The sequence below is a fragment of the Palaemon carinicauda genome, chromosome 20 (assembly GCF_036898095.1).
Source record: "Palaemon carinicauda isolate YSFRI2023 chromosome 20, ASM3689809v2, whole genome shotgun sequence".
Lineage (NCBI taxonomy): Eukaryota > Metazoa > Arthropoda > Malacostraca > Decapoda > Palaemonidae > Palaemon > Palaemon carinicauda.
In genome coordinates this window covers 100976517-101003087 of record NC_090744.1, presented here as the reverse complement: position 1 = coordinate 101003087, position 26571 = coordinate 100976517, and the positions used below count along the sequence as shown (strand labels likewise).

The window sequence follows — 26571 nt, the reverse complement described above, 5'->3', positions numbered from 1 at the left end:
GAATGGCGAGCGATTGTGACGCAGTTCTGGTAGGCTCTGCTGCTTTCTGCGGTGCCTTGGATGACCGTGGAGGTAGCAGCAGTAGGGGACTCAGCGTTATGAAGCTTCATCTGTGGTGGATAACGGGGGAGGATGGGCTGTGGCACCCTCGGTTGAGTCCCTTGTCAGGCTGGGAGGAACGTAGAGAGGAGAGGTCCCCTTTTTTGTTTCATTTGTTTGATGTCGGCTACCCCCAAAATTGGGGGAAGTGCCCTGGTATATGTGTGTATGTAATAGTTTGTGATATTTTCCAAAACTCTAATGCTTAAAAACTTCTCAAAGATTGTAGGTTATACAGCAGCAAGAATTTGTTTTTGAACTAGATCATATACACATTCACTGCAAAGTTTGCATCTGGCATAATTTTCTTACACAATAACAAACCACATACTGTACTAGCCATTCATAAATTTCTTGTAGTTCACAGATTTGACAAAAACAGTCCATAAATGGCTTTGGCAATCTTCCAGCTGTAACACTTGTTAAATCATTCAACTTTCATGTTACCATCAGTGCCAAGCAGTTCTTGATGGGGATCATATCTGTGTACTGCAGACTAAATATATCATCTCATCTTAATAAAAAATAGATCAAAATTTTTCAAAAACTCGCATTAAAGCTAATTTTGTCTTCTCATTCATTGAATTCCACAAATACCAACTTGCATTAAAATAGTATGCAACCTAATATACCTAAAGTTTGGTATGTTTCTTTCATATACCGTCTTTTAGAGATTTATGTTCTCTATTACATTGTGAATCAAATATGCACTGTAAGACTGAGTTAATAATCTTGTTTATTCTTACTGGCTCAGGTGCCAGCAATACTGTACATGCTATGTCAGTTTTTAGGAATGATCATCAATATATTTGTACCCACACAGTACTGTAAGAACATACAAATAGTCAAATAGTTATCTATGGACGACCAAAAATACTGGAGTATTTCAAAACTGATGACTTGCTACTTCTCAAATGTTAACAATGAACCTATTGAGGCCGTCTCTATTAGAACAGTGGTTGCGTAATATTTACATTAGTTGATCGTTACTTCAGATGATCTATACCGGTCTCATTCATTAATTTGTTCAGCTTTTCAACACAAAAAATCAGTCTCAATTAAAAAGAAGTACAGCATAGTACAGAAAACACGAGGTCCACTCTCAAAAAGGTTCTTACGAACTACTACTCACCAAGTGGATTAATATAAAACCATTTAAACAGTCTATAGTTTAATCAATTGACCAGTATTACTCAACATAGTCGAATGGAATGCCAATTTCAAATGCTGATCAAGGTTGTAATGAACTATTTTCTCCTCTTTAACTGTTCTAGGATTACGTGTACACTTGCTAAAATAACTACAATCAACTTGTTTCCATATCGTTGTCTGTTCCTGAAAGAAAAAGTAAACATTTATGGGTCAAAATATATCAAAACCAAAGAATTTTAAGCACAATGCTAAAAAATGTACTGTAGTCTCAGCACTTTAGAAACATTATTTAAATTTGTATGATTTTAAATATGTCTGGGCAATAGTCAAATGTTATTAATCATTAAGTTCTGCATTAATTTAAAAATAAAATTGTAACCAAAGAATAGACTTGCATAAGCTATCCATTATCTCAGAACAACTAAAAAATATTTCCAGTGTGACATTATAAGTATTTATAAACAAAAAGGATTGAAACTTTACACTGGCAAATTCCTAAGTTTTTCTTTATTACATAACACACTTGAAAATTCCCCTGAAGGATCTCAAAACAATTGGAAAATAATTACCTTCATCAAACATAAATTCATCCTCATACTCCTTGAGGAACTTCTGAGAGCGCTTCTCATCGACAAACAGCTGATAGACTTTTTTCACATCAGGTATTGTAATCTGAAGGAATATAAATATTTAGCACAGATTACAGTACTGTATTCAGGTTCTAAAAGTTTTATGGTCTAAAAACAATACTTTCTAAATCTAAAAACAACCAAGCACAAAAATAATACACTAAAACATTTTATGCACAGTAAACTATTGAAGCAAATGGCACACATTCAGCTTTTAAAAGTGTGAAATTTCAATGTACAATTTAAAATTAGAATTTCAATGACAAAATTTATTTCTATACTCACGTGATGTTCATATTGCCTCTTCTCTAGAACTCTGGTTTAATCAACACTCGCCCGTAAAATTTTAAAAATTTCCAATGTTTTTCACTTTAATAATACATACCCTTAACAAAGAAACAGAGCCCTTTACCAATAAGTGGCAGAAAGCCCAGGTTGTTGCCTTAGGAAATATACATTTCAGTTTTGTGACGCAGTTCCGGTAGGCCCTGCTGCTTCCTCCGGTGCCTTAGATGACCGCGGAGGTAGCAGCAGTAGGGGATTCAGCATTGTGAAGCTTCATCTGTGGTGGATAACGGGAGAAGGTGGGCTGTGGCACCCTAGCAGTACCAGCTGGACTCGGTTGAGTCCCTTGTCAGGCTGGGAGGAATGTAGAGAGTAGAGGTCCCCTTTTTATTTTTGTTTCATTTGTTGATGTCGGCTACCCCCCAAAATTGGGGGAAGTGCCTTGGTGTATGTATGTATGTATGTAGTTTTGAAGTCAGGGGAGGAGGGTGGGCATGTACAGTATATGAACATCAAGGGAGTACAGCATCGAAATAAGAAAAATTATCATTAAATCCTTATCATATTGCCAACTCCCACACCTTGTTGAAGGTGGAACGCAACTGAATGAACAAGAGGCATACATTTCAGTACTGTACAAATAATGCAATAAGGTACGGTTACAAATCTAGTCTAGATCATTTGTCAACCTTACTTTGATAAACTGTTTAACTTACAGTTTGAAATACAGGATTCCAGATTGTTTACTAAGTAATTGAAAATACAGTACTGTACTGTACAGTGGCTTGGCTTTTCATGATAATGTATTACGAACCCCTACTTAGTACACCCATGAGCTGCTGGTAAATGCTTTCCAAAAGAAAGATTCCTACCAAAATCCAAAAATCAGAGAAGTAGCTGCACTTCTCATATCATGCACCGTCACTCTCAAGCACTGATTATTTTTGTATCAAATTCCTTGTGTGCTTCTGTGATTGCATTTTAATAAGGAATGTCTAAACATTTTTTGTTACTGGGCAATTACAGACCCTCAGTCCAAAGAACAAATTTGGGACACTGCATCCAATAAAGCAAATAGAGGCGAGACATTTCAGCAGCTGGCACAGATGGCATTGGATAGGAGTCTGTGGAGAGAATGGCGATATCAGATGCAGGACCCAACCCGGAGAATTCTGGACGGGATTTAGTGAGTGAGTGTGAGCATCCATTACCTTGGTTTGTCCAAATTCAACTATGACTGTTACTGGGCAAATAACTATTTCAAATGAACTATCTACATCCAGTTTAGTGAAGGGATGTGCAAATATTGAGACAGACTCTTAGTCCTAAAAATCCTTTGGAGATGAAGGAAGATAGAAGCTAATAGATCATATTGTGTCCCTGGAAACCTACCTCAATCGACATAGCTTGTACAGTAATTCACTTATGCGTTTAACCGACACTAAAGCCAGAAAAACGCTAGCCTTTACTAAATAGTGTAGATGATCCTCTAGTTACTACTTGAGAATCTAGGCCTAACCTATTACTCTAAATCTAGAACTAAGTTGAACTCTGAGCTACCAAAATGAAGTTATTGGTCCTATTCACAACAAAATTAAGGAATTGAGAGTTCTACCCCGTACAGCGAAGAAACAGTCTATGCATACTTTGATGAAAAATTGCATTAGATCATACCTCAAAAACTTGATAAGTCAGTTTATTGTAAGATTTCTAGCATGCTAAGACCTATCACCGATCCTGTTTACAGCTGGAATGTTAGGGTTGTGCACCTGCTGAGGTACATGACTGAAATGTCAAACAGATGTAACAGCATCTACCAGGATATAGAGAAGTCACTGTAATGGTACCCCAAGAGGGATTTAATAGCAGAGGGATATTCATGCACTTAATATGAAAATTTATCTTTTATTATCAACTATAATTCCTGACTAAATACAGATAATCAAATGTAATGTTCAAGTCTTTACAGCCTGACTCGTAATGGTAATATAAACCCCAAGGGTAAGAAATTACCACACTACAAAAATCAGAGGTGAACTAGAGGCCTCACTTATAAGGGAACGAAAACGTAGTTATCCGGAGTGAACAAGATATGTGACCTACTAGCTGTGTTAATACCACATCAATAAAAAAATTTCATAAAGAGCATCTAGATATGAAACATCACCTCCTAAATTAAAAATAAATGGTTTTAAAAATGCATGCATTACAGAGGTGGGATATACTGATCCAGATACCAAACTCTGTCTTCTGTGTAGTAATCTAGATGTCATATATAACTAGAATAGAGAAAATACAAAAGATCCAACATATCTTCTTTTTTTGCCAGACTAAAGTAAACCCGATGATGAACTAGAGGCTGAGTATGCAAGTGAACAAAATCACAAAATCGTTTGGAGTGATCATGTGATGCAACCCACCAAGCTGAAAAATCACCTATAAGAAACATTTTTAAAAAGCCGTCAATATGAAATGCCTTCCGCCATAAAAAACTATGATGGCGTCAACGATATGAAACGCAATTTCCCAAACTAAAACTATATTATTTAAACTTGCTTACTTTAACAATAAGTGGGACATAAGGATCCAGCAACTAAACTCGGTATTGAGGTAATGCACTTGTTAAACTGCAGAAGGAATAAAGTAAATTAAGACACTGAGACTCCATCAGAGGAACTTGACTCTGTACGGTGCAGCGAACATTCAGAACCCTTACTGGATCAAAACATCCTGCTCGATCTTCTGCTTCACAATGTAGCTGTCTTATATATTGACTAGAATTGAGGACTACAAGGGTTTAGTAGCAGAAGGAACTAAATTATGTATAGATTTTGTGGCTCTGAGAGGATTTCAAATTTACAGTGGCAGCCCATTGGTTAGACAGCTTGACAAAGAGGGTTACGTATAGCATTCACAGTGGCCATCCCACCCAGCTAAAACCCCTTCCCAATATGCCAAGCCAAGAAGTTCTCCATACATGATGGCGTCAATCCAATGATCCATAGCTATCTTAGCCTACAATGGCACCTACATGCTTCATCATGCCTTCATGAGAAATGATGTGGACACTAGCATTCACCAGCTACCACCAGCTTTGCCGCCTCAACTACGCTCAGTGTGGATAAATGTAGTGTTGCCATTGTAGCTCCATAGATTTTCCACAAGCGCTTCATTTTATTTTCAAGCGACACATTATTTCCTTCAGAGTTGACTTTTAGCAGAAGAACATTCTATTCTAAAATTTGATATACTGTATATTCAAAGTTTTGTTATTCAAAGATTAGATCCAAAAATCATAACCTATATCCATTTTATTTATGTTAATTTTGGTTTAATTGTCAAAGGCTAATTACCAAAAATTTAAAGCAATATTGCAGTGTATTTCTTTTTACAAAGAAATCTAGCTGTAGTCAATGTGACCACAGAGAGGCAAAATATTGCTATTTAAACCCCTTTTGAGACCAAAAACCACAAAACGGCATCACTGGCCACCACATGAGACAAGGAGGGAGTGTTGCCATGTACACCATTAATAACAGTTTTTCACTTAATTTCCATATCAATTAAATTGTTAATTACTTCTATTTTTCACTGAAAATGACTATTTCTTGTTAATTTCCGATGTTTGGGGTTATAAATTGCTCAAAAATTATCATTACAAGACCTTTAAAAATTAATGTACTGTATATGTGCACAGTATTTATGGACGTGTAGAACGCATCGAGTTAATTTCCTTTATTTCTGATAGGAAAAATTGTTTTAATATACAGTGAACCCTCGCTACTTCGCGGTTCGACCATCGCGGATTCACCACTTCGCGGATTTTTTCCATAACCCATATATATACAGTAATATATATATATATATATATATATATATATATATATATATATATATATATATATATATATATATATATATATATATGTATGCATGTATTTATGTATATATGTAGGTATGTATATGTGTATACATATAAATATATATATATATACACACACACACATATATATATATATACATATATATATATATATATATATATATATATATATATATATATATATATATATATATATATATATATAAATATATATATATATATCTAAAGTAGGAAGATGTGATGTAGTTCTAAGGGAAAAGTATGGGAAATATGTCTGGGTAATAAGCAAAGCTCTACCTCCAGTTTGTTTCTACATTATGATCAGAGATAAATGTAAACAAAACATTGGTTGCCATTTTTTATCGTGCTTTTTAGCATGTTTAGGAAATGCATGATATAAAATCACCTTTAATATTTGTGCCTGTTTTAGTTTAGGGTACTGTAGTACATGCATTAAGTGTTCTGTACATTAAAGGGTAGTTTGTTAACAGTACTACGTACAAGGGAAGGTTTTAAAAGTCTGAATATACATGTTGAATAAATAGGTAAATATGGTGTCACTACTTCGCGGATTTTCACCTATCGCGGCCGCGACTGGAACCTATCTACCGCGATAAACGAGGGTTCACTGTACAAGCATTTTAGTTTGCGAGCTCACTCCCAGAACTAATTAAACTTGTAAACAGAGGTACAACAGTATAAAAAAATTCTTGAACAGAAAGCAAAAACATTTCAAAACAAAAAGCACATTGTTAACTTTCTTACCTGTTTCTCCTTTCTCTTAATAGCTGCTAAGCTTGCAAGAGTGATTAACTGTATGGCATAACGAAGAGAAGTCTCGACACCAATTTTCGTTAAGACGACAAGGGCCTCGTCACCGATTTCACAATCTTCTTCTTCACATCTGTCAAGTAGTAATCATCAAGGGTATTATAATACAACAAATCTATATGAAACACTATGGAGACAAGATTATAAAATGTGACAATTTTCTAGGCCTTTATATAGTGAACATTGGCTAATCAAACAAAGGAGCTAAATAACAACGATATATGGTACAGAGGGTCATCAACTTACAAACTTAATTGGTTCCAAGAAGCTGTTTGCAAGTTGAATTTTGTTAATTTTTGGCCTAGGAAAGGCCTAACTTGAATCCCATGGCTATGCTTTCCAGCTACAAAATTCAACAAATAGCTGGGTTTCATAAGAAATATTTACTGTATCAGGTTATTACAAATGTCATTTTGCTTGCTGTATCAAATGACACAATAGTGTTTTATTACAGCATGTCTTTATCTTATCTTCGTTATTTTTAGTTGGATTTGTGTTTGTATCTTAGAATGTAAGTTGAGGACATTCTGTATACCCTAAACTAGGAACATAAACTAAATATGACAAATTCGAAGATAATTTGTATTTTTCCTAACCATACAAACCTTAGCTATTTATATTGGGTTTACCTTTTAGCGCAGCTGAAATGACGAGCCAATAGTTTTAACGAGGGTTAATTACCCCCCGCGCTAGTTAGCGGGGGGTAGGGGAAGGGTAGCTTGCTACCCCTCCCCCCCACACACCGGTGACTTGCTTCACTTCACTTAGAGGTAGGACTTGACTTGGGGGACAGGGCTGGCGGGCAAATATGTGTAAATAGCTAAGGTTTGTATGGTTAGGAAAAATACAAATTATCTTCGAATTTGTCATTTGTTCCGTAACCGAAATACAAACCACGCTATTTACATTGGGTGACTTACCCCTTAGGAAGGGTAGAAAGTCCCCAGCCTTACTGACTTCGGCTTGCCTGGGGGCTCGATCCCTCAGTGAGCAGCACTAGAGAGAGGGAGCCCCTGTACCTCACAAGTTCCTAGCATCGCTAGGAACGAGAGGCCTACATAAGCAGTGTGTGGAGGAGAGTATGACTCGTCCTATGAAGTTGACCTTGAGACCTTCAGATAGGAATTCTAGGATAGGATGTTCCCAATACCACCTCGTCAGGGTATGGGAGACGCAACAGTATTAAGCTTAATACTAGGAGCACAAAGAAGCATGGGTTACCTGCAGAGGTCGAGGTCAGCTATGCGAGGACCAGGATGCTGCTTCCCCAAGAGAGGGGAGAATGAAGAAAGAAGTAAAGGTCAGACATACTCTTTCATTCACACAGACTAAGACCAGGTAACAACGCCCTCAACCTACTGCTTGTCCAAAAAGGAGCCTGAGGTTAGACCAGCTGTTGTGCAGCCACCACAGGGCCGATAGAAAACGTATCGAGGCTCCTGTGGGTCACGTCTTGCAGGAAGTGGGCTGTGAAGGTCGTCTGACGCTTCCAGACCCCAGCTTGAAGTACCTGCGTCACAGGGAAGTTTCTCTTGAAGGCCAGGGATGTAGCAATACCCCTGACATCGTGGGCCCGAGGGCGACGTGACGGAGGAGGGTCAGGATTCAAGGCATAGTGGATAACCCTTCGAATCCAAGCTGAGATGGTGTTCCTGGTGACCCTCCTCTTAGTCCTGCCTGTGCTCACAAACAAAGCTCGCACTTGAGGACGGACTGCAGACGTTCTCTTCAAGTAGTGCCTCAGACACCTCACTGGACATAGTAGCAGCTGGTCTGGGTCGCTTGTTACAGAACGGAGACTCGCGATCCTGAAAGAGACGAACCGAGGATCCGGCACGCCAGGATTCTGAGTCTTGGCAACAAACTCAGGGACGAACCTGAACGTTACCTCCCCCCATCCCCTTGAATGGGCGATGTCGTACGAGAGACCATGAAGTTCACTAACCCGCTTGGCCGAGGCCAAAGCGAGTAGGAAAGTCGTCTTCCAAGACAGGTGGCGATCGGAGGCCTGGCGTAATGGCTCGAAGGGAGGTCTCTTAAGAGACCTGAGGACTCGAACCACGTTCCAAGGAGGAGGTCTCACTTCCGACTGGGGGCAGGTAAGCTCATAGCTACGTATGAGTAAAGAGAGTTCTAGCGATGAAGAAATATCCACGCCCTTCAGTCTGAAGGCCAAGCTTAAGGCTGAGCGATAGCTTTTCACTGCCGAGACAAAAAGGCGCATTTCTTCCCGCAGATAAACGAGGAAGTCCGCTATTGCTGGAATAGTGGCATCGAGTGGAGAGATACCCCTTCCACGACACCAACCACAAAAGACTCTCCACTTTGCTTGGTAGACTCCCTCAGAGGACCTTCGCAGGTGCCGAGACATTCTCTCCGCAACCTGTTGCGAAAAGCCTCTCTCCGCGAGGAGACGCAGGATAGTCTCGTGGCGTGAAGCCGAAGCGAGGCTACGGCCCTGTGAGGGACGCCGGAGTGGGGTTGTCTGAGAAGCTCGTGTCGTGGAGGAAGCTCCCTCGGGAGCTCCGTCAGGAGCTGCAGAAGGTCCGGAAACCATTCCGCGTGATGCCATAGCGGAGCTACCAGGGTCATCGAACAGTTGACCGATAGTCTGGTCCTGTTGAGCACCCTTCTCATCAGACAGAACGGTGGGAAGGCGTACACGTCGATGTTGTCCCACCGTTGCTGGAAAGCATCTTGCCAGAGTGCCTTGGGGTCCGGGACTGGGGAGCAGTACAGGGGCAACTTGAAGTTCAAAGCTGTCGCGAACAAGTCCACAGTCGGGGAACACCACAAAGTCAGGACTTTGTTGGCTATCTGAGGATCCAAAGACCACTCGGTACTCACTATCTGCGAGGCCCTGCTCAGACTGTCGGCGAGCACATTCCTCTTGCCAGGAATGAAGCGAGCTGATAGTGTTATCGAGTGGGTTTCGGTCCACCTCAGAGTCTCTACTGCAAGATGGGATAGCTGCTGCGAAAAAGTGCCTCTCTGCTTGTTGATATAAGCCACTACCGTGGTGTTGTCGCTCATCACCACCACGGAGTGGCCCCCCAGGGACCGTTGGAACTGCTGAAGAGCCAGAAAGACGGCCTTCAATTCTAGCAGGTTGATGTGTAGGCACTTTTCTGATTCTGACCAAAGGCCTGAGGCCCTCTGGTTCAGAACGTGCGCCCCCCACCCTTCTTTTGACGCGTCCGAAAACAGAGTCAACTCCGGGGGGAGGACGAGAAGACTCACTCCCTTCCGCAGGTTCTCGTCGACCAGCCACCACCGCAAGTCCGTCTGTTCCAGAGACCCCATTGGGATCAGAATGTCCGGGGAATCGGATCCTTGATTCCACCGGGACTTGAGCCGCCATTAAAGGGATCTCATCCTGAGGCGGCTGTTTGGAACCAGACGAGCCAGGGAGGATAGGTGACCTAAGAGACGCAACCACGATTGGGCGGGGAGTTCTTCTCGCCTGAGGAAGGGTTCCGCCACCCTCCTCAGTCTTGCTATCCGGTCGTCTGATGGAAAGGCTTTGTGGAGATTGGTGTCTATTATCATGCCTAGATAAACCAGTCGTTGGGACGGCTGCAGAGAGGACTTCTCGAGGTTTACCACGATCCCCAGATCCTGGCAAAGATCCAGAAGCCTGTCTCGGTGCCGAAGAAGGGTCGACTCCGAGTTTGCTAGGATCAGCCAATCGTCCAGATAACGAAGGAGACGAATGCCGTTCCTGTGCGCCCAAGATAAAATCAGGGTGAACACTCTGGTGAACACCTGAGGAGCTGTGGAGAGACCGAAACACAGCATCTTAAACTGGTAGATCTTGTCGTCTAGGCAAAATCTCAGGTACTTCCTGGAAGACGGATGGATTGGGATCTGGAAGTACGAGTCCTTTAGATCCAGTGTGCACATGAAGTCTTGTGGTCTCACCGCAAGTCTGACCGTGTCTGCAGTCTCCATGCTGGACCGGGTTTGCTTGACAAACCCGTTCAGAGCTGAGAGCTCGATGACAGGTCTCCAGCCTCCAGTAGCCTTCTTTACAAGAAAGAGTCGACTGAAGAAGCCTGGGGAGCCGTCGACGACCTCCTGGAGAGCACCCTTCTTGAGCATGGTCTCGACTTCGGCCTGAAGGGCCAGCCCCTTTGCCGATCCCGTGGCATAGGAGCTCAACGACACTGGATTCGCTGTCAGGGGAGGTTGAGATGTTGTGAACGGGACGCGATAGCCTTGGCCGATCACTGAGACCGTCCAAGCATCGGCCCTGTGTTGCTGCCACCTGCGGACGCAACGCTGAAGGCATCCCCCCACAGGTGGACACGCAGGGGGACTGCCACCCCTAGGGCTTGCGGCCGCGGCCGCCACCCCTAGGAGTCTTGCCTCCTCTGGAGGACTTACCGCCCCTCTTGACCTTGGCTGGAAAGGGCTGGGGCTTAGACACCACCTTCTTAACTGCCGGTGCCTGCTTCGGAGCCTTACGAGGCTGCTGCTGCTGTTGCGGCGGGGCTGGAGGCTTATAGGGCAGAGTTGTAAGGGCCCTATGGAGGAGGGAGTCCGTGCTGGATTTCCTCCACCTCTCAGCCGTTTGCTCCATGTCTTGAGGCTCAAACAGGTTCTCCCCCAGAAGGGAAGCATGTCGGAGCCTACACACATCCACGGCGGGGACCTTCGGATGGAATCTCTCGGACACAGCATCGCGACGCTTCAACACCGAGTTGGCCCACAGGGTGGTAACCTGGTGCGCCAAAAACTCGATGGAGCGGGTGCCCGAGAGCAAGAAGGTCTCCAGGGCCTTCCTATTGGTCTCCTTGGACAAGTCCTCCGATCGCAATAGGATGCCCAGAGATCCTAGCCAAAAGTCCAGCCACGAAGTGGCCTGCATGGCACACTTAGCGACCTTCTCGTGGCTAAGGATCTCTGCCGCCGAGAACGACACCTGCCGGGCAGAGAGCTGCTCAAGGGGAACTCCCTTCCCCAGCTCCTCCACAGAGTGATGGAGAGGAAGAGCGAGGTTGGGCTCACCCAGAATCTCGAAATACCTCCTCTGCTGAAGACGAAGAGGAGGGATGAGCTTGTTCCCGGCAGTGGAACAACTGGAGGAGGCAAGAGACGCGAGCTGAGCGTTGGCCTTAGCTCTGGCACTCTTCAGACCCCGAGACCAGGGCAGAGCCGCACTGGACTTCGGGGCATTCCGAACGTCAAACACTTCATCCAAGACCATGTCTTTGCCTTCACGGGGGGCGATGACTGGATCCATAAGCCCGTTAAGTTGCCTTATCAGGCTTAGGACCTGCCAGAAGGCATGTTCGGATTCCTGCTGTTCTCCTCCCTGCGGGCTGGCAGCTAAGTCTCCTGCCCCAAGGATCTCTTCCTGGGATGAAACGTGGACATTCCCCCGGGTAGCCGTCGGTTCCTGGCGAATCCTTGAAGAAGATTTCGGGACGGTCTTGGAGTCCTTGGATTCCCTCCTGGGAGGGATACAGGATCCCAACAAAGAGGTTCGAGGGGCCCCTTCCTCACGAGATTATTCTCCTCCATGAAGCGAAGTCTCCCCCCTTGGTGCCGAGGGGAAGACTACCGCCCCACTGGACTCACCTGAGGACGGAAAAGCCTCGTCCACGGGAGAAGGAGAACGCACTCGAGCAGGAGAAGGGGCCTTCGCGACCGACCTCTTGGGAACTAACTTCGCCCTGGGGGAAGTCACCACGAAGTCCACTCCTCTCTTTCTCTTTAGCGTAGGAGAGACAGCCGTTGGTTTGTTACCCTGGTCGGCGAGTGCTGGTTTCATAACCCTCACTAACGCCCGCGCCAGAGGACCAAACCAAGTCTGTTGCTCCAAGGACACAGAGTCCGAAATCCTCGCTAAAGGGAAAGGGATCGGGCGATCCTTTGGAGTGGACACCACAGTACCTGCCTGAAAAGAAGGTGGGGAAGAATGATGTACTAACCTCTCCTCAGTAATATCCTTGTCCTGCACTACCATCCTGTGTTTGGGTGTAGGCGATTGCGAGCGTTGTCTAGGAACACGCATTCCTGCTGCTACCACCGGCTGCGGAATTCGCCGCGAACGATGGTCGCGAGAGGGCGAACGGTCGCGCGGGAGCGCAGGTGAGTGGGCGCGAGGGTGGGCAGGTGAATGAGCGCGTGTCCGAGGCGGCGAACGAAAGCGTTGGCGAGGGAACGCGCTGCCGCGTGGGTGAGGAAGATCGCTGGCGATGTAGATCAACAGGCGATCGGTGGTGAGCTGGCGAGCGCTGACACGCAGGTGGGCGATGGCACGTTGTGGCATGGCGACGCGTTGGCGAGCAGCACGCGCAGGTGAGCGATCGCGCGATGGCGAGCTAGTAGCTGGCGAACCATGTCCCTTCTGAACCTCCGGTTGACGAAGCGTTGGAGAACTTATGCGCGCAGGCTGTAAAACACGCGGGCGGTCCGGAGATCACCGAGAAACAGGTGATCGCTGGCGCGTAGAAGAACGCTGGTGAATAGGCGATACCAAAATCGCCTGTGCGCGCTGATTGATTGATTGATTTAAAGTTTTCAGGCATCCTGACATCTCTGTGCGCGCTGACGAGCTGGTGAACGCTGGCGAGCAGGTGAACGCTGGCGCGTAGGCGATCGTTGACGCGTGGGAGAACGCTGTCAAACAGGCGATACTGAAATCGCCTGTGCGCGCTGGCGAGCAGGTGAACGCTGGCGAGCAGGTGAACGCTGGCGAGCAGGTGATCGCTGGCAAGCAGGAGGGCGACGCGAGAGATCCTGTGAAGGGACAGGTGGCGCGGCGCGTTCACGAACAGGAACAGGAAGATCGCGGGCGCGTTGGCGAACATGTGCATTTGACACACGCGCTGGGGAACGTGAACGATGTTGCGTAGCCACAGGATGAGAAAGCTCAGGAGACTGATGGGTTGCAGGGAGCTCAACAGGAACTGTAGGAAGGTCAGAGACCGCAGGGCGATGATCCTCAAATGAGCGCTGACGCTCAGAAGAGAGCTGACGAGCAGGAGAGCGCTGACGAGGAGGGCGAACATCAGGAGAGCGCCGACGAGCAGGAGAGCCTTGATGAGCAGGAGAGCGCTGACGATCAGGAGAGCGCTGACGAGCAGGAGAGCGCCTGTGCGCTAGCACTGCCCGTGGAAGGGAAGAATCCCTTTGCCCCGAAGGGACCGTTGCCCGTCGGGTGACGAGTTCCCCAGAAGGTGAAGATCTGGCAGGAGTTGGTGAACGGTCTGCAGAGAGGTCCAAGGGAGACGGAGCTGTAGGCTGAGGCCGACGAGGAGAGTCCCCTTCGGAGGAAGAAGATCCAAAAAGGCGCCTCTTAATCCCCTTATAAGGGGAAGGGAGGCCCTTGCGACGCAGCGGACGGTGAGCCTTACGGCGGAGGCGGCCTCGGGGAAGATCATCGGGACCATCGATCCTCCAAAGGGGAGTCTCAGTCAAAGCACTTCCCTTAGAAGGAAGCTGAGCCGCAGAAGAACCCGCACCATCATCCTCGACTGCACCTGTGGAGGATTGCCCAGCCCCGTCGGAGGCCTCTGCCACCACGACGTCGACGATAGACAGAGGGTCTACCTCTGCTACCACCGGCGACTGCTTAACGGCGGCCCCCAACGAGACAAGATCAATAAAGGCGACCCTGGAGGGCAAGCCCTTAAGCCCCAGGGAAGACCAAATCTGCAAGAGATCATCATTAGTTAAAGCATTATCAACAACCTCCCCCGGAGGAGGAGGGGGAACCGACTCGCTATGGGAGGCGACGCCCTCTCCCCCCACCCAAGGTCGGGAAACAGAACTAGGGCCTGCGCTACCACTCGGCCGACTCTCCTTAGGAGCCGGACGAGGGGGAGCTTCGGAGGAGGTTTGGGCGGCGGAAGAAGAATCCCGAGAACCTTCCTCCTTCAAGGCAAACCCCGAAGGAGAACGGTCTCTCTTGGACTTCTTCTTACGCCGGCGGCCAAACCTCTCCCACTGGGAGGCAGACCACTCCCTACACTCACAGCACATGTTCTCCTGGTCACACCGTCGGCCCCGACACTGAGGGCAAAGGGTGTGAGGGTCCGTAGCTACGTCCGACATAAAGGTCCCACAAGGGCAGCCGGCAACACCAGGGCATGTACGCATTGTAAAATAATAATAATGAAGGTCAACTTCCAACCAACACACACGCTGTAGAAAGAAAAAGCAGAAAAATTAAAGGCTGTCACGAGGACGATGAACAGACACGTCTGATCACCGCCGAGCCAAAAGTGAAGTGAAGCAAGTCACCGGTGTGTGGGGGGGGGAGGGGTAGCAAGCTACCCTTCCCCTACCCCCCGCTAACTAGCGCGGGGGGTAATTAACCCTCGTTAAAACTATTGGCTCGTCATTTCAGCTGCGCTAAAAGGTAAACCCAATGTAAATAGCGTGGTTTGTATTTCGGTTACGGAACAAAAAATGTTTATAGACAAAACTGCTACCCTAAATATCATCTTTATCTGCAGAGCTTATTTTTTCTCAGTTGGTCAGGAAGAGTTAAACCTACAAAAACAATATCAAATAATAAAGGCTGGGAAACATAATGCTCATAGGTTTAGAATTGAAATAATAAATCTTAAGTGTTTTCTTTTTATTATTTATATTTTATCAATATTATTAGTCCATTGTTAAATTTGTTCAACTCATCAGCCATTCAATTGTCTTATGTTATGTTTGAGGTTTGTGCAACACCTTATACCCAGTAGGGAACCACTCAAGTAGACTGCAATAATTTTTCGTTTTTTGAACACAATCAATTAGGAGCCAGAACCAGGAACCACAATTGATGTGTATTGGAGAGAACAATATAGAACCACAAACCATCATATGCTGATTTTGAGAACAAGAATTGGCAAAACCTATTAATCCTAATACTACTCGCTGATACGGCTCAAGTAATCATACCGTGGCGTTTATACAAGTATGCAGGCAATTGACTGATATGCTGCCTAATTCGTGTTATATCAACAGGAAAGACTTTATGTGTACATACGTTGTGTGACGAGTTTGTGGAAAATTTGTAGTCAAGTCCATGATTCCTTATTAGAAAACTAAGATAAACCATGTTTTTCCACTTCTTAAGAGATATATACTGTAAATTAAATTGTGATCGTGCAGGTAAATACAGCATATTCTTCTCTACATATGATGATAACACATGCTTGGGGTTTGCCTTAACTCTTCTAGATACCTAATTACTGTAATGGAAATAACTAGAGGATGTGTTATGTAAAGATTTAAGAACTGTGACCAAGTGATTTGAATTTGTTTTCTGGAGGATTCCTAGGATATTAGGGTGGTAGAAACTTTTGTGAGATAAGCCATAAGTTTGTGTGTTCCTCTATTATCCAAAGGTGGTTAGAAGAGGTAAGAAAGGAGAAACACTTTTGTATCAATGTATTTGTTACAAGACATATTATTCCCCTTTACTGCAATTGGTCACTGTATTTATTGATGATTATAATGTGTATAGTACAGGGATAGTTTTTTCATTATTTTCCTTTACCAAACAAATAATTTCATATAATTTGCTTGTATTATCTTTTCATTGTCTTGCCATTTTCCTCAATCCTTTTGTAATTCAAAACATTGAAATTGTATTAAAAAAAAATTCCCCTGAAGTACATTTGTTTGTTGGGTCCCCTTGTCCAGAACCAAAACAAGGGGGAGGGGGGTTTGCCCACTTATTATTGGTGCTCTTTGGAGCTAGTTAGATAGTAGTCCAGTAAATCTAGCCCAAAATAGGGGGTGACCCAGGACAAATTGCCAGAAAAACGAAACCACTTTCATATGTTTAAGTTAGACCTGCCACATGATATATCAAAAATGTAGAAAAATATATTTGGTGGAACATGGTAAAATATGCAAATTAAGGTAGCCATTACTAAAATTTCTGTTTTTGCCTATACTGACAAAAGTAATAGAGCTAGACTTATGAAAATGATATCCATACCCATGTTTTCATGGTCAAGGAATCATATGAGACCAATCTTAGGGATTTGTGATGATTACATCATAATGAATTCAATATGGTTGCCGTGGTAAGCACGAAAAAACTGAAAATCGCAGTAACTTTTACAGAATCCCACCAAAGACAGCAAACTTGGTGTCTATGTGAATGATTATTGAGCTTTCACATGTAGTAGTTATGAGGACTCTCCACAAAATGATGATTAAAAACCAGGACAGATGTTATAAGTCCAAACTGGAGAGTGGTACTAGGTGTTCCGGATGAGAGTAAATGTAACCCTGCCTAATGCACGACACCCGCCTCTGTCATATAGAAGAAATGCCTAAACTGTTTAACCATCATGTTTATTCAGAAGGTCGGGTTAAAAAACCAAGCTTTCATTCTAATATACCAAACTTTGCTTTGTTTTTTAACCCGACCTTCTGAATAAACATGATGGTTAAACGGTTTAGAGGCGGGTGTCGTGCATGAGGCAGGGTTACATTTACTCTCGTCCGGAACACCTAGTACCACTCTCCAGTTTGGACTTATAACATCTGTCCTGGTTTTTAATCATCATTTTGTGGTGAGTCCTCATAACTACTACATGTGAAAGTTTGAGCTCATTCTTTACTTATTTTAACACACTTCTGATCAGTTTCTCTATTTTGCAGGATGCTTGACTGTGTGTTCTGTGGCAAGCCAATTCACAATGGTGAGGCGCTGACAAAGCTGACGCAAAAGGGATGTGATGGAATTGCAAGGGTCTGTGTTGAACGGAATGAAACTGTTGCTGTGGCACCTGGACAACAAATACATACATTGTGTCGCAATAATTTCATCAATCCAAATTGCATACAAAGAGACAAACGTAAGCTTGACGAAGAGGACAATCAATCGAATGACAATCGTTTTAGTCTCCGTTCAGCAACTCCAACCCATTCTATCAAGGACCATTGCGTATTCTGTGGTGTAGGCGATAGATACAATGGGAGGAAGACAGACTATAAACTCATTTCAGTGCGAACAAAACTATATTCCAAAAGTATCATGGAATGTTGTGATAAACGCAATGACTCATGGTCTGAGACAGTGAAAGCAAGATTAGTTGTTGCTGGAGAAGACCTTTTTGCAGCTGAGGGTGTCTATCACAAGGCTTGTGACTCGAACTTTAGAAAGGGCAATCAGATACCACAGTTCCTCAGCTGTACAAAAAATGAGTACGGCACCAGTGCAAAAAAAATAAAAGTTGGATGCCCAGGGGATTCAGAAAAAGAATCTGCTTTCCTTAAAGCTGTTGAAAATTTAGAAGCAAATGATGTAGAACAGACAACTGTCAACGATATAATCACAAAGATGGCAGAACTATTAGGACCCAATTGTGAACCGTATACGTTTAAACATACGAAAAAAATGCTTCAGAAACACTTTGGTGACAGCATTTTGATAACTGAGATTAATGGTACTGAAAATGTTGTGACATTCAGGCGTAAGGCACAATCTATACTCAACAATTTCTATCAGCAATCAAGGCAGCTTGACTGTGAGTTAGAAAAGTTACGAATGGTAGAGGCAGCCGCCAACTTAATTAAGAGCGACATAAAGTCAATCATTCAGTCCAAGGAGTTATATCCGAGTACACTTGAGATGGCTTCAACTGAGAAGACTCTGTCATATCTACCAAATTCATTGAAACGTTTTCTTGATGTCCTATTTGTTGGAAAGGAGAAGAATTTAAAGATGAGCTCAGTTGGTCAAGCAATGATGCAGGCAACCCGCCCTAGGGTTATCACTGCTCCACTCCAGCTAGGCCTGGGTGTTCAGTTACATCATCACTTTGCTTCTAGATTTCTGTTAGATACCCTGTACCAGCATGGATTTACATCCTCCTACTCCGAGGTACTTAAATATGAACGATGTGCAGCTGTAAGCGCAGGCATTGACATTCCAGGTTTTCTTCAAGGTCACTTTATGCAGTATGTGGCAGATAATGTCGACCACAACATCAGAACACTTGATGGCAGTGGAACTTTCCACGGAATGGGAATTATCACCGCGATCACTCCCAAAATTGACCATGCATCAGTAATCAAACGTATAAGTATGTCTGCAGAGGACATTGCAAAGGTTGGGAGGATACGTATACATCAATTCTCTCCAATGAATGAAGGCTTGGCTACATTGAAGTATGAGAAACTGAAGGGAGATGATGAAATGCTAGGAGACAGGCTCATGGACATAGACCTGTTATGGAAAGTGTCATTCTGTGCGAAACCTCGCCGACCTGGATGGTCCGGGATGATGCAGCTGATAACTCATGGTGAGCATCCAGGACAGGCATCTACTATGTTTTTGCCCATGATAGACTTAAACCCAAGTGATATGAATTGTGTCTATTCTACCCTCATCTTTGTTTCTGACCATGCACATCGATATGGAGTGACACCCATAATAACGTTTGACCAACCTCTCTGGTGGAAAGCCATGACAATAGTGGAAAGTGAAGATCCAAGCACACAGCTACATTCAGTTATAATCCGTCTTGGAGGTTTTCACACTTTAATGAGTTTTCTCGGGAGCATAGGACACTTGATGGCCGGAACTGGACTCCAAGAATTGCTGGAAATGATCTTTGCTTCCAATACCGTTACACACATTATGAGTGGAAAGGCTGTTGCAAGGGCTGTACGTGGTCACCTGTTGCTTGACACTGCTTTGAACACAGCTTTGATTGCAAAAACATTCGGCCTTCAGCTAAATGGCACCTCTGCTACAGAAGATCACGACGATGAGGATAGCTCAACGGTCATGGAGTTTCAGGATGATAACACCTTTGAGGATATAGATCCTTTATCGGTTTCAGTTCTTAATGGTGCGGAAATCCCTCTCCCAACTGAAATTCAGGAACTTGGAATTTTAGTTGATGAACTTCTAGAAGGACAAATGGTACCATCTGAGATAAGTTCATCACCAGCATTCCATTCTGTCAAGGAAAGATTACTGAATGCACTAAATGCAGTAGAACATAAAACAGGGAAACTGTGGGTTATGTATATGAAATTGATTGACATTGTTCGGAACTTCCTGAGGTCCGAACGAACAAGTGACTGGAAGTTGCATCTTGCAACCTTGCAAAATATGTTGCCTTATTTTGCTGCCTCTGGACATAACTTGTACACAAAGTCGGTGTACCTATATCTGCAGAAAATGTGGAAGCTGGAGGATTCCAATCCAGATATCTACTCCAACTTCATGGACGGTTTGCACGTCGTGCGAAGGTCGGATCGTTATTGGGCAGGACTGTCCCCAGATTTGGTTATAGAACAAGTTCTCATGAGAAGCCTTAAAACAACGGGTGGTTTGACGAGAGGACGGGGTATGACAGAAACACAGCGACTGGTATGGTGTCTGTCCAGACCTATTTGCGCAGAGGTCAATGATGCCATGCAGCAACTGACTTCAGTTAAGTATGCAACAAGTGAGCAGCATAAAGATCTGTCAAAGGCACGTCAGGCAAAGGACATAGCCGATACCAACAAACTCGTTTCAATACTGGCAGAAAGGAATCCATTTGAAGAAAGTATGTCATTGCAAAATATTGTGACAGGGGTAGCTACTAGAGAGGACGTTAATGTAGAGTTAGCCAAGGAAGTTGGACAGAAAATTCTTGAGGATATGACAGGAAATATTGTTAATCAATATGTATTTCGGAAACGAAATCAGGTTATAACACCAGAATCAAAGTCAACTATCAAAATTGATGGGGAGAAAGTGAACATCGATCCCCAGCTACTGTTTCAGAGACTGGTGATCGCCGGAACACAGGCTACAGATCTGCTGGATGCCTTTCAGTATGAACTATGCTCTTATCCACCAGCTCTGTTTGAGACAAGGCACGTTCAGCTTAAAGCCAACAAACCAGCCCTTGCAAAAGCTATTTGGGATTTGATCCCACAGGATGATCGTCCGGACAAACCTTCCAATTGCCAATATGTACTCGATGGTGGTGCCCTACTTCACAGGATTCCATGGCAAATTGGAGACACCTATAAGTCGATCCTTCAAAGGTACACGTCATATGTGAAGAAACGTTATGGAAAGGCAGTCATCGTTTTTGATGGTTACACCAGTGGGCCATCAACGAAAGATAGTACCCATCAAAGACGCCTAGGAACGCGCCAAGGAAGAGCAGTCAATTTTCAAACTCAGATGTCGCTCAAGATCAAAAAAGAGGAATTCCTATCAAATGATGAAAACAAGCAACGTTTCATTAATTTGCTTGGTGATTCCCTTGAAGCTGCTGGTTGTGAAGTTCACCACGCAAAAGATGATGCTGATCTACTTATTGTCCAGACCGCAATAAAGGTTGTGTCGCAGTGTAATGTTATTCTCGTTGGAGATGATACAGATCTTCTTGTCCTTCTATGTTATCATACTAAGAATGTGAAGTATAATATGTTCTGGAGGCCGGAGCCTAAAAAGGGAAAAAAGGAGCAACTTCTGAACATTGGACATGTATGTCAGAAACTTGGAGATGATCTTTGCAATAGCATTCTTTTTGTCCATGCGTTCCTTGGCTGTGATACAACTTCACGTGTCTTTGGTTATGGAAAGGGTGTGGCACTGAAGTTGGCACAGGACAGTGAATACTTTTGTGACCTTGCTAAGGTGTTTGGCAACTATGATTCCAGCGAGGATGAAATAATTCAGGCAGGGGAGAAAGCTATGCTTTGTGTGTACAAGGCAAAACCAGATGGCAATCTGGATTCACTGAGACACCACAGGTTTCAAGAATTAGTTGCCACTAGCAAAAAAGTTATTCACCCCAAATCATTGCCACCAACTTCAGGGGCAGTAAAGTACCACAGTTTCCGTGTTTTCCACCAAGTTCAGGCGTGGAAGGGTAACAGCCTGAATGCTGAAAATTGGGGGTGGAAGATCATCGAAGGAAAAATGTTCCCCCTTATGACTGATTTGGACGTTGCTCCAAAATCACTATTGGAAGTGGTAAGATGCAAATGCAAGACAGGGTGCGGAAAACGTTGTGGGTGCAGACGACTGGGTCTTGACTGTACACCAGCCTGCAGTGAATGCAGGGGGATCTGTGAGAACATGAACTTGGAGAACACTGACGAGACTTCAGATGATGATCGTGATATCTTGGGCATGTGAACCTACATTTAAGGAGAATTAACTGGCATGCCTTGGTTTCAATTTCAACAAACTGACACCTGCATTATAGATAAATAGACTCATTTACCATGAAAACCTATAAATAGACACCAAGATTGTTGTCTTCGGTAGGATACTGTCGAAGTTATTGCGATTTTCAGTTTTTGCGTACCAACCATGGCAGCCATATTGAATTCATTATGATGTAATCATGACAGCTCCCTGAAATTAGTCTCAAATGATTCTTCGACCATGAAAACATGGGTATAGACACCATTTTCATAATTCTAGCTCTATTACTTTTAGCAATATAATCAAAAACAGATATTTCGACAATGGCTACCTTGAATTGCATATTTCACCATGTTCCACCAAATATATATTTCTACATTTTTGATATTTCTTTTAGCATGATAATTAAAAGTCATTGCAAGTAATTTCATTTTTCTGGCAATTTGTCCTAGGTCAAATGGTAGATTTACTGGACTATAGTTGTGGGTTAGTTGAGAAAGGGGTCATTAACCCGATAGTAAGTCGGTGTGGTATACCCGGCCGCAGCCCACTAACCATAACACCATTACATTATTTAAAAAGACATAAAAATACTTCAAAAGTAAGCAAATCACAGTTTTAAATAAATACGAGTGAAAATAAACAAATAGTATAAGGTTACAAGGTAAATATAACATACAGGAAATACAAATAACAAAATACCAAAAAAAAAACTGATAATTAGAATCCTTTCATAAGCAAAAAGATATATGTGAAAGCATGTCTTGAACATTTACCTGATTTTAAGTATTTCTTTGATTTCCTTATCTTGATAAGGGGTTGTTTTGATGATGATCATACGATCCAGCATGTCAATAGGGATGCCGTGAGGAGAAAGATTCCTCGTCCCTCTGATGCGAGTTATCCCACGGTTTGTGGCAACTATGACCACAGGGGCCATGTCATCTTCCAAAGCTCTATTCAAGAATGAGAAGCACTCTATATCTAACATATGTACCTGGAAGAAAATAAATGAATTTTGAAACTTACCCATTTTATAAAGAAATATATACAACACAGTTTTTAATCAACAATGACAAGTAATGAAAGATAAAAATGACAAACTTATAACAGAGTTTGTATTTTTCCTAACATACAAACCCAAATTCTTTACTATAGGAGATATTCTAGCGCGAGTTGGAAAATACGGCAGAAAAACCTTAACAAGGTCGTTAACGACCGGACAGGTAATTACCCACCTGACAGTGGTGGGGGACCGCCGGTCAGTAGCTGCTGTTTACCTTCAATCGGATTCTAGTTAGGACTATCCTACGGGGGAGGTGATGGAGGGAAGATTTGTGTAAAGAATTCGGGTTTGTATTTTAGGAAAAATACAAACTCTGTTATAAGTTTGTCATTTGTTCCTACACTAAATACAAACCCTCATTCTTTACTATAGGAGACTTAGTCTTGAGGCCAGGGTGGCCAAGGAGTTCCCTATCTTTAGGGAAGATAGTCCTCAGACTAGACACTCTTGAAGCAACAATCTTCTGTATCTTCTTTCTTTGTAGATCCCCAGAATCTCAGTATGACTGAAGGTTTGCAACTTCATGGAAACAAATGTTTCAGGATGAAGTGGGTCAGAAACATTCGACTTGGACCCCTTCTGGGTCAGAAACATTCGACTTGGACCCCTTCAAACTTAGGATTCCCCCGACCTTGCCAAGGGGAAACCTCGTGACCACGAGCATAACTTATACTCTGTGAGAGGAATCAGATGAGTATCATACCTTATTTCCATTGGTGAGTCCAGCTGAAACTGGATACAGGCTAGGATCCCCAGATGTGGGGGAGAAGGAGACGAAGAAGATCGATGGATGTCCTTCTTAAAACCTAGTGTAACCCAAAATCCTCAACCAATGGTTACTGTCCCCTGAGAGGGCGTAAAGTAGTAACAGCATCTGTTGACCTGTCACAATAGGCTCTATAAAACGGGTGTCTAGAGACCTATATGTCACGTCGCTCAAATAGTGAGCAGTGAATGTAGATTGGCGTTTCCAGACCCCAACACTTAAGACTTTGGGAGACTGAGAAAATTCTCTTAAACACCAGAAAGGCAGCCACTCCCCTAACTTGATGGGCTCTGGGTTGTGCTGCCTATGAGTCTCCGTGAAAAGTCCTCGCAATAACTTTCTTAAGTCAGAAAGAGATGGTGTGAGAGATTCTCTTCTTTACCCTGTTGGTACAAGGAAGAGATGACGGAGACGTGGTCTGAAAAACTCTGGTGCGCCTCAGATATTTCTTTGACGCCCTGACTGGGCATAGTAACGACTGGACTGCATCCTGTGTTACCTATTGAGAGTGGAAATTCTCGAAATCTCCCATCGGTAGATGAAGGATTATGAGTCTAGCCACCAAGCCCGGTACAAAGTTGCGAGATACTCGCCCCCCCGCCCCCCATCTCTTAGAATGGGTGACGTAAGACAGACCATGTAGCTCCCTGACCCTTTTAACGAAGGACAGAGGTACGAGGAAGACGGTCTTAAGGTTCAGAGAGTAGTCTGAGGCCCTTTAGGGTACATAGGGCAGACCCTTCAGCGAACGTAAGACACGTCTCAAGGAGATTGATTGATTGATTGATTGAAAGTTTTCTGGCATCCTGATGGTCTAATCTCAGGTGGGGGGCAAGATCACTCCAACACCGAAACAACCAAGGTGATGTCTACTGAGGCGGAGAGGTCAACCCCTTCTCCGTCTACAGATGAGGCTCAAGGCTGCGCGATAGCCCTAAATCGCCGAGACTGAGAGAAGCTTTCCTCACTGAGGTACAAAAGGAAGTCTGGGAACTACTGATCCTTCCTTTTGAGGATCCAAATGCTTCACATTGTCGCTGTTGTGGCGGTTAAGAAGTCCATTGTCTTAGCCCCAGCAGTTAGGACTTCTTGTAGGGTCTGCCTAGAGTTATGGTTTGACAAGTCATCGTGGCTCGCATGGTAGCCGACTGTATCAGACCACGTGTCAAGCCAGAAGGGACATTGAAGTCGCTTCCCTTGCCGAGGCTTCTGTGACTGAGACGAGCCTGGAAGAGTTGAGTGTCTCTTCGAGGATTAGTCTGGCGTGAGCATCGCCGTGAGGGGATCTAAGATCAGAGGAGAAGGTTGTCGTCTCTGAGCTCGGAGAACAGACTAGGTTTAAAGGTCACTCAAGAAAGGCAGAGGCGAGGGACAGTGACATTGCACTAGCCGTTAGGACAATGTCCTAGAGACTGACCATATATGGTCAACGACCAAGCCTCCTCTCCATCCCAGCTAGGACCAGGGAAGGCCAGGCAGTGGCTGCTGAAGACTCAGCAGATAGATTTATAGGCTCCCCCCAACCTTAGCTTACAAGGATGGTAAGGTTGTAGGCACTGAAGGCTCTTAACGAGTCTGGGCGGGACTCGAACCCCAGACTGTCAATACATAGCCTGTCTAAGGCTGGAGAGACAACGGGTCGAGGAGACAGATGCAAATCGCCGAGGCATGATATATAACACATAGTTCTTAGAGTCCTTAAATAGGAGGCTTCTGAGTCCCTCGACGGCAGCACTCACGAGGAATCCTCAGGCTGCGATAATTCCTCGCGTATTATTACAGGAAAAAGTGGAGACGCGAGTAGCAGACAAACCTTATATCTTACCCCTCGTATCATTCTTATCAAAAGGGGAAGAATGGTAGAAGTCGGAGTGTCTGGAGGTAATGGCGAAGACTGCTGATGAGAGTCAAAGGGCTCTGTCATAAGAGTAAACTCTTAATGACGATGATCGCGTGCATAGCGCTAATTGCGTGCATGCACGGACACTGTGCTAATTGTTACGAGAGCCCGACTACTCCGCATAACTGAAACTCGAAGGTTCCAAGTCGTGTGAACTCGAAAGTCCAACGCGACAGAGGGCCGAAGGACTCCTAAGGTCATGAGAACCCGAAGGATAAACATGACGAAAGTTTAAAAGCTCCCGATCACGCCCGGCGTAAGGGTGATCGTCACGAGACTCCGAGGGGTTAACGTGAGGGGAACCAGTAGGATCAAAAAGACGTCTCCAACCAGCACGAGGGGGAGAACGTCAGGGATGAAAATAACTCCTCCGCAGGGTAGATTTGTTCTCCCGAAGGAGAATGTCGCTTAATACAAGGCTCTCGCTCCGCCCCTGGAGGAGAACCAAAAAGCGTAAGAGGGAGGAGCGTAGATCAGTAAACACCAACAAGTTTCTTCTCGTGATTGGTAGGAAGGTTCTTCCTAAGGAGATCGCCTAAAACAAGCTTTCTCCCTGCCCTATGGGGAAAAGCATAGGCGTATTAACTTTTCTCTCCCGAGGGAAAAGTCTTCCCGAAGGAAGGATTGCCAAAGGCAAGATTTCTCCCCTCTCTATGGGGAAAAGCGAACGAGGGAGAAGTCCTCCCGAAGGAGGACATCGCCTAAGGCAAACTTTCTCCCAGATCTATGGGAAAAAAGCATAGGCGTAATAATCTCTCTCTCGCGGACGAGAGAGAAGTTCTCCCAAAGGAGGGCGTCGCTTAAGACAAGTTTTCTCCTAGTTC

The 26571-nt window shown here is 44.3% G+C and overlaps 1 protein-coding gene across 1 annotated transcript in view; it reads right to left on the bottom strand.

Annotated features, from left to right (window-relative positions):
* Window positions 1-1404: 1404 nt before the first annotated feature.
* Window positions 1405-26571, bottom strand: part of LOC137614343 (ruvB-like 2) — a 68019-nt gene continuing 42852 nt past the window's right edge. Inside the window, exons 8-11 of the mRNA XM_068344117.1 lie at window positions 22792-23012; window positions 6814-6952; window positions 1821-1923; window positions 1405-1434 (exon numbers count right to left, since the gene is read on the bottom strand). Of these exons, the coding sequence (XP_068200218.1) occupies window positions 1406-1434; window positions 1821-1923; window positions 6814-6952; window positions 22792-23012 (492 nt within the window). The 3' untranslated portion in view covers window position 1405. The remainder of the gene's footprint in view (window positions 1435-1820; window positions 1924-6813; window positions 6953-22791; window positions 23013-26571) is intronic.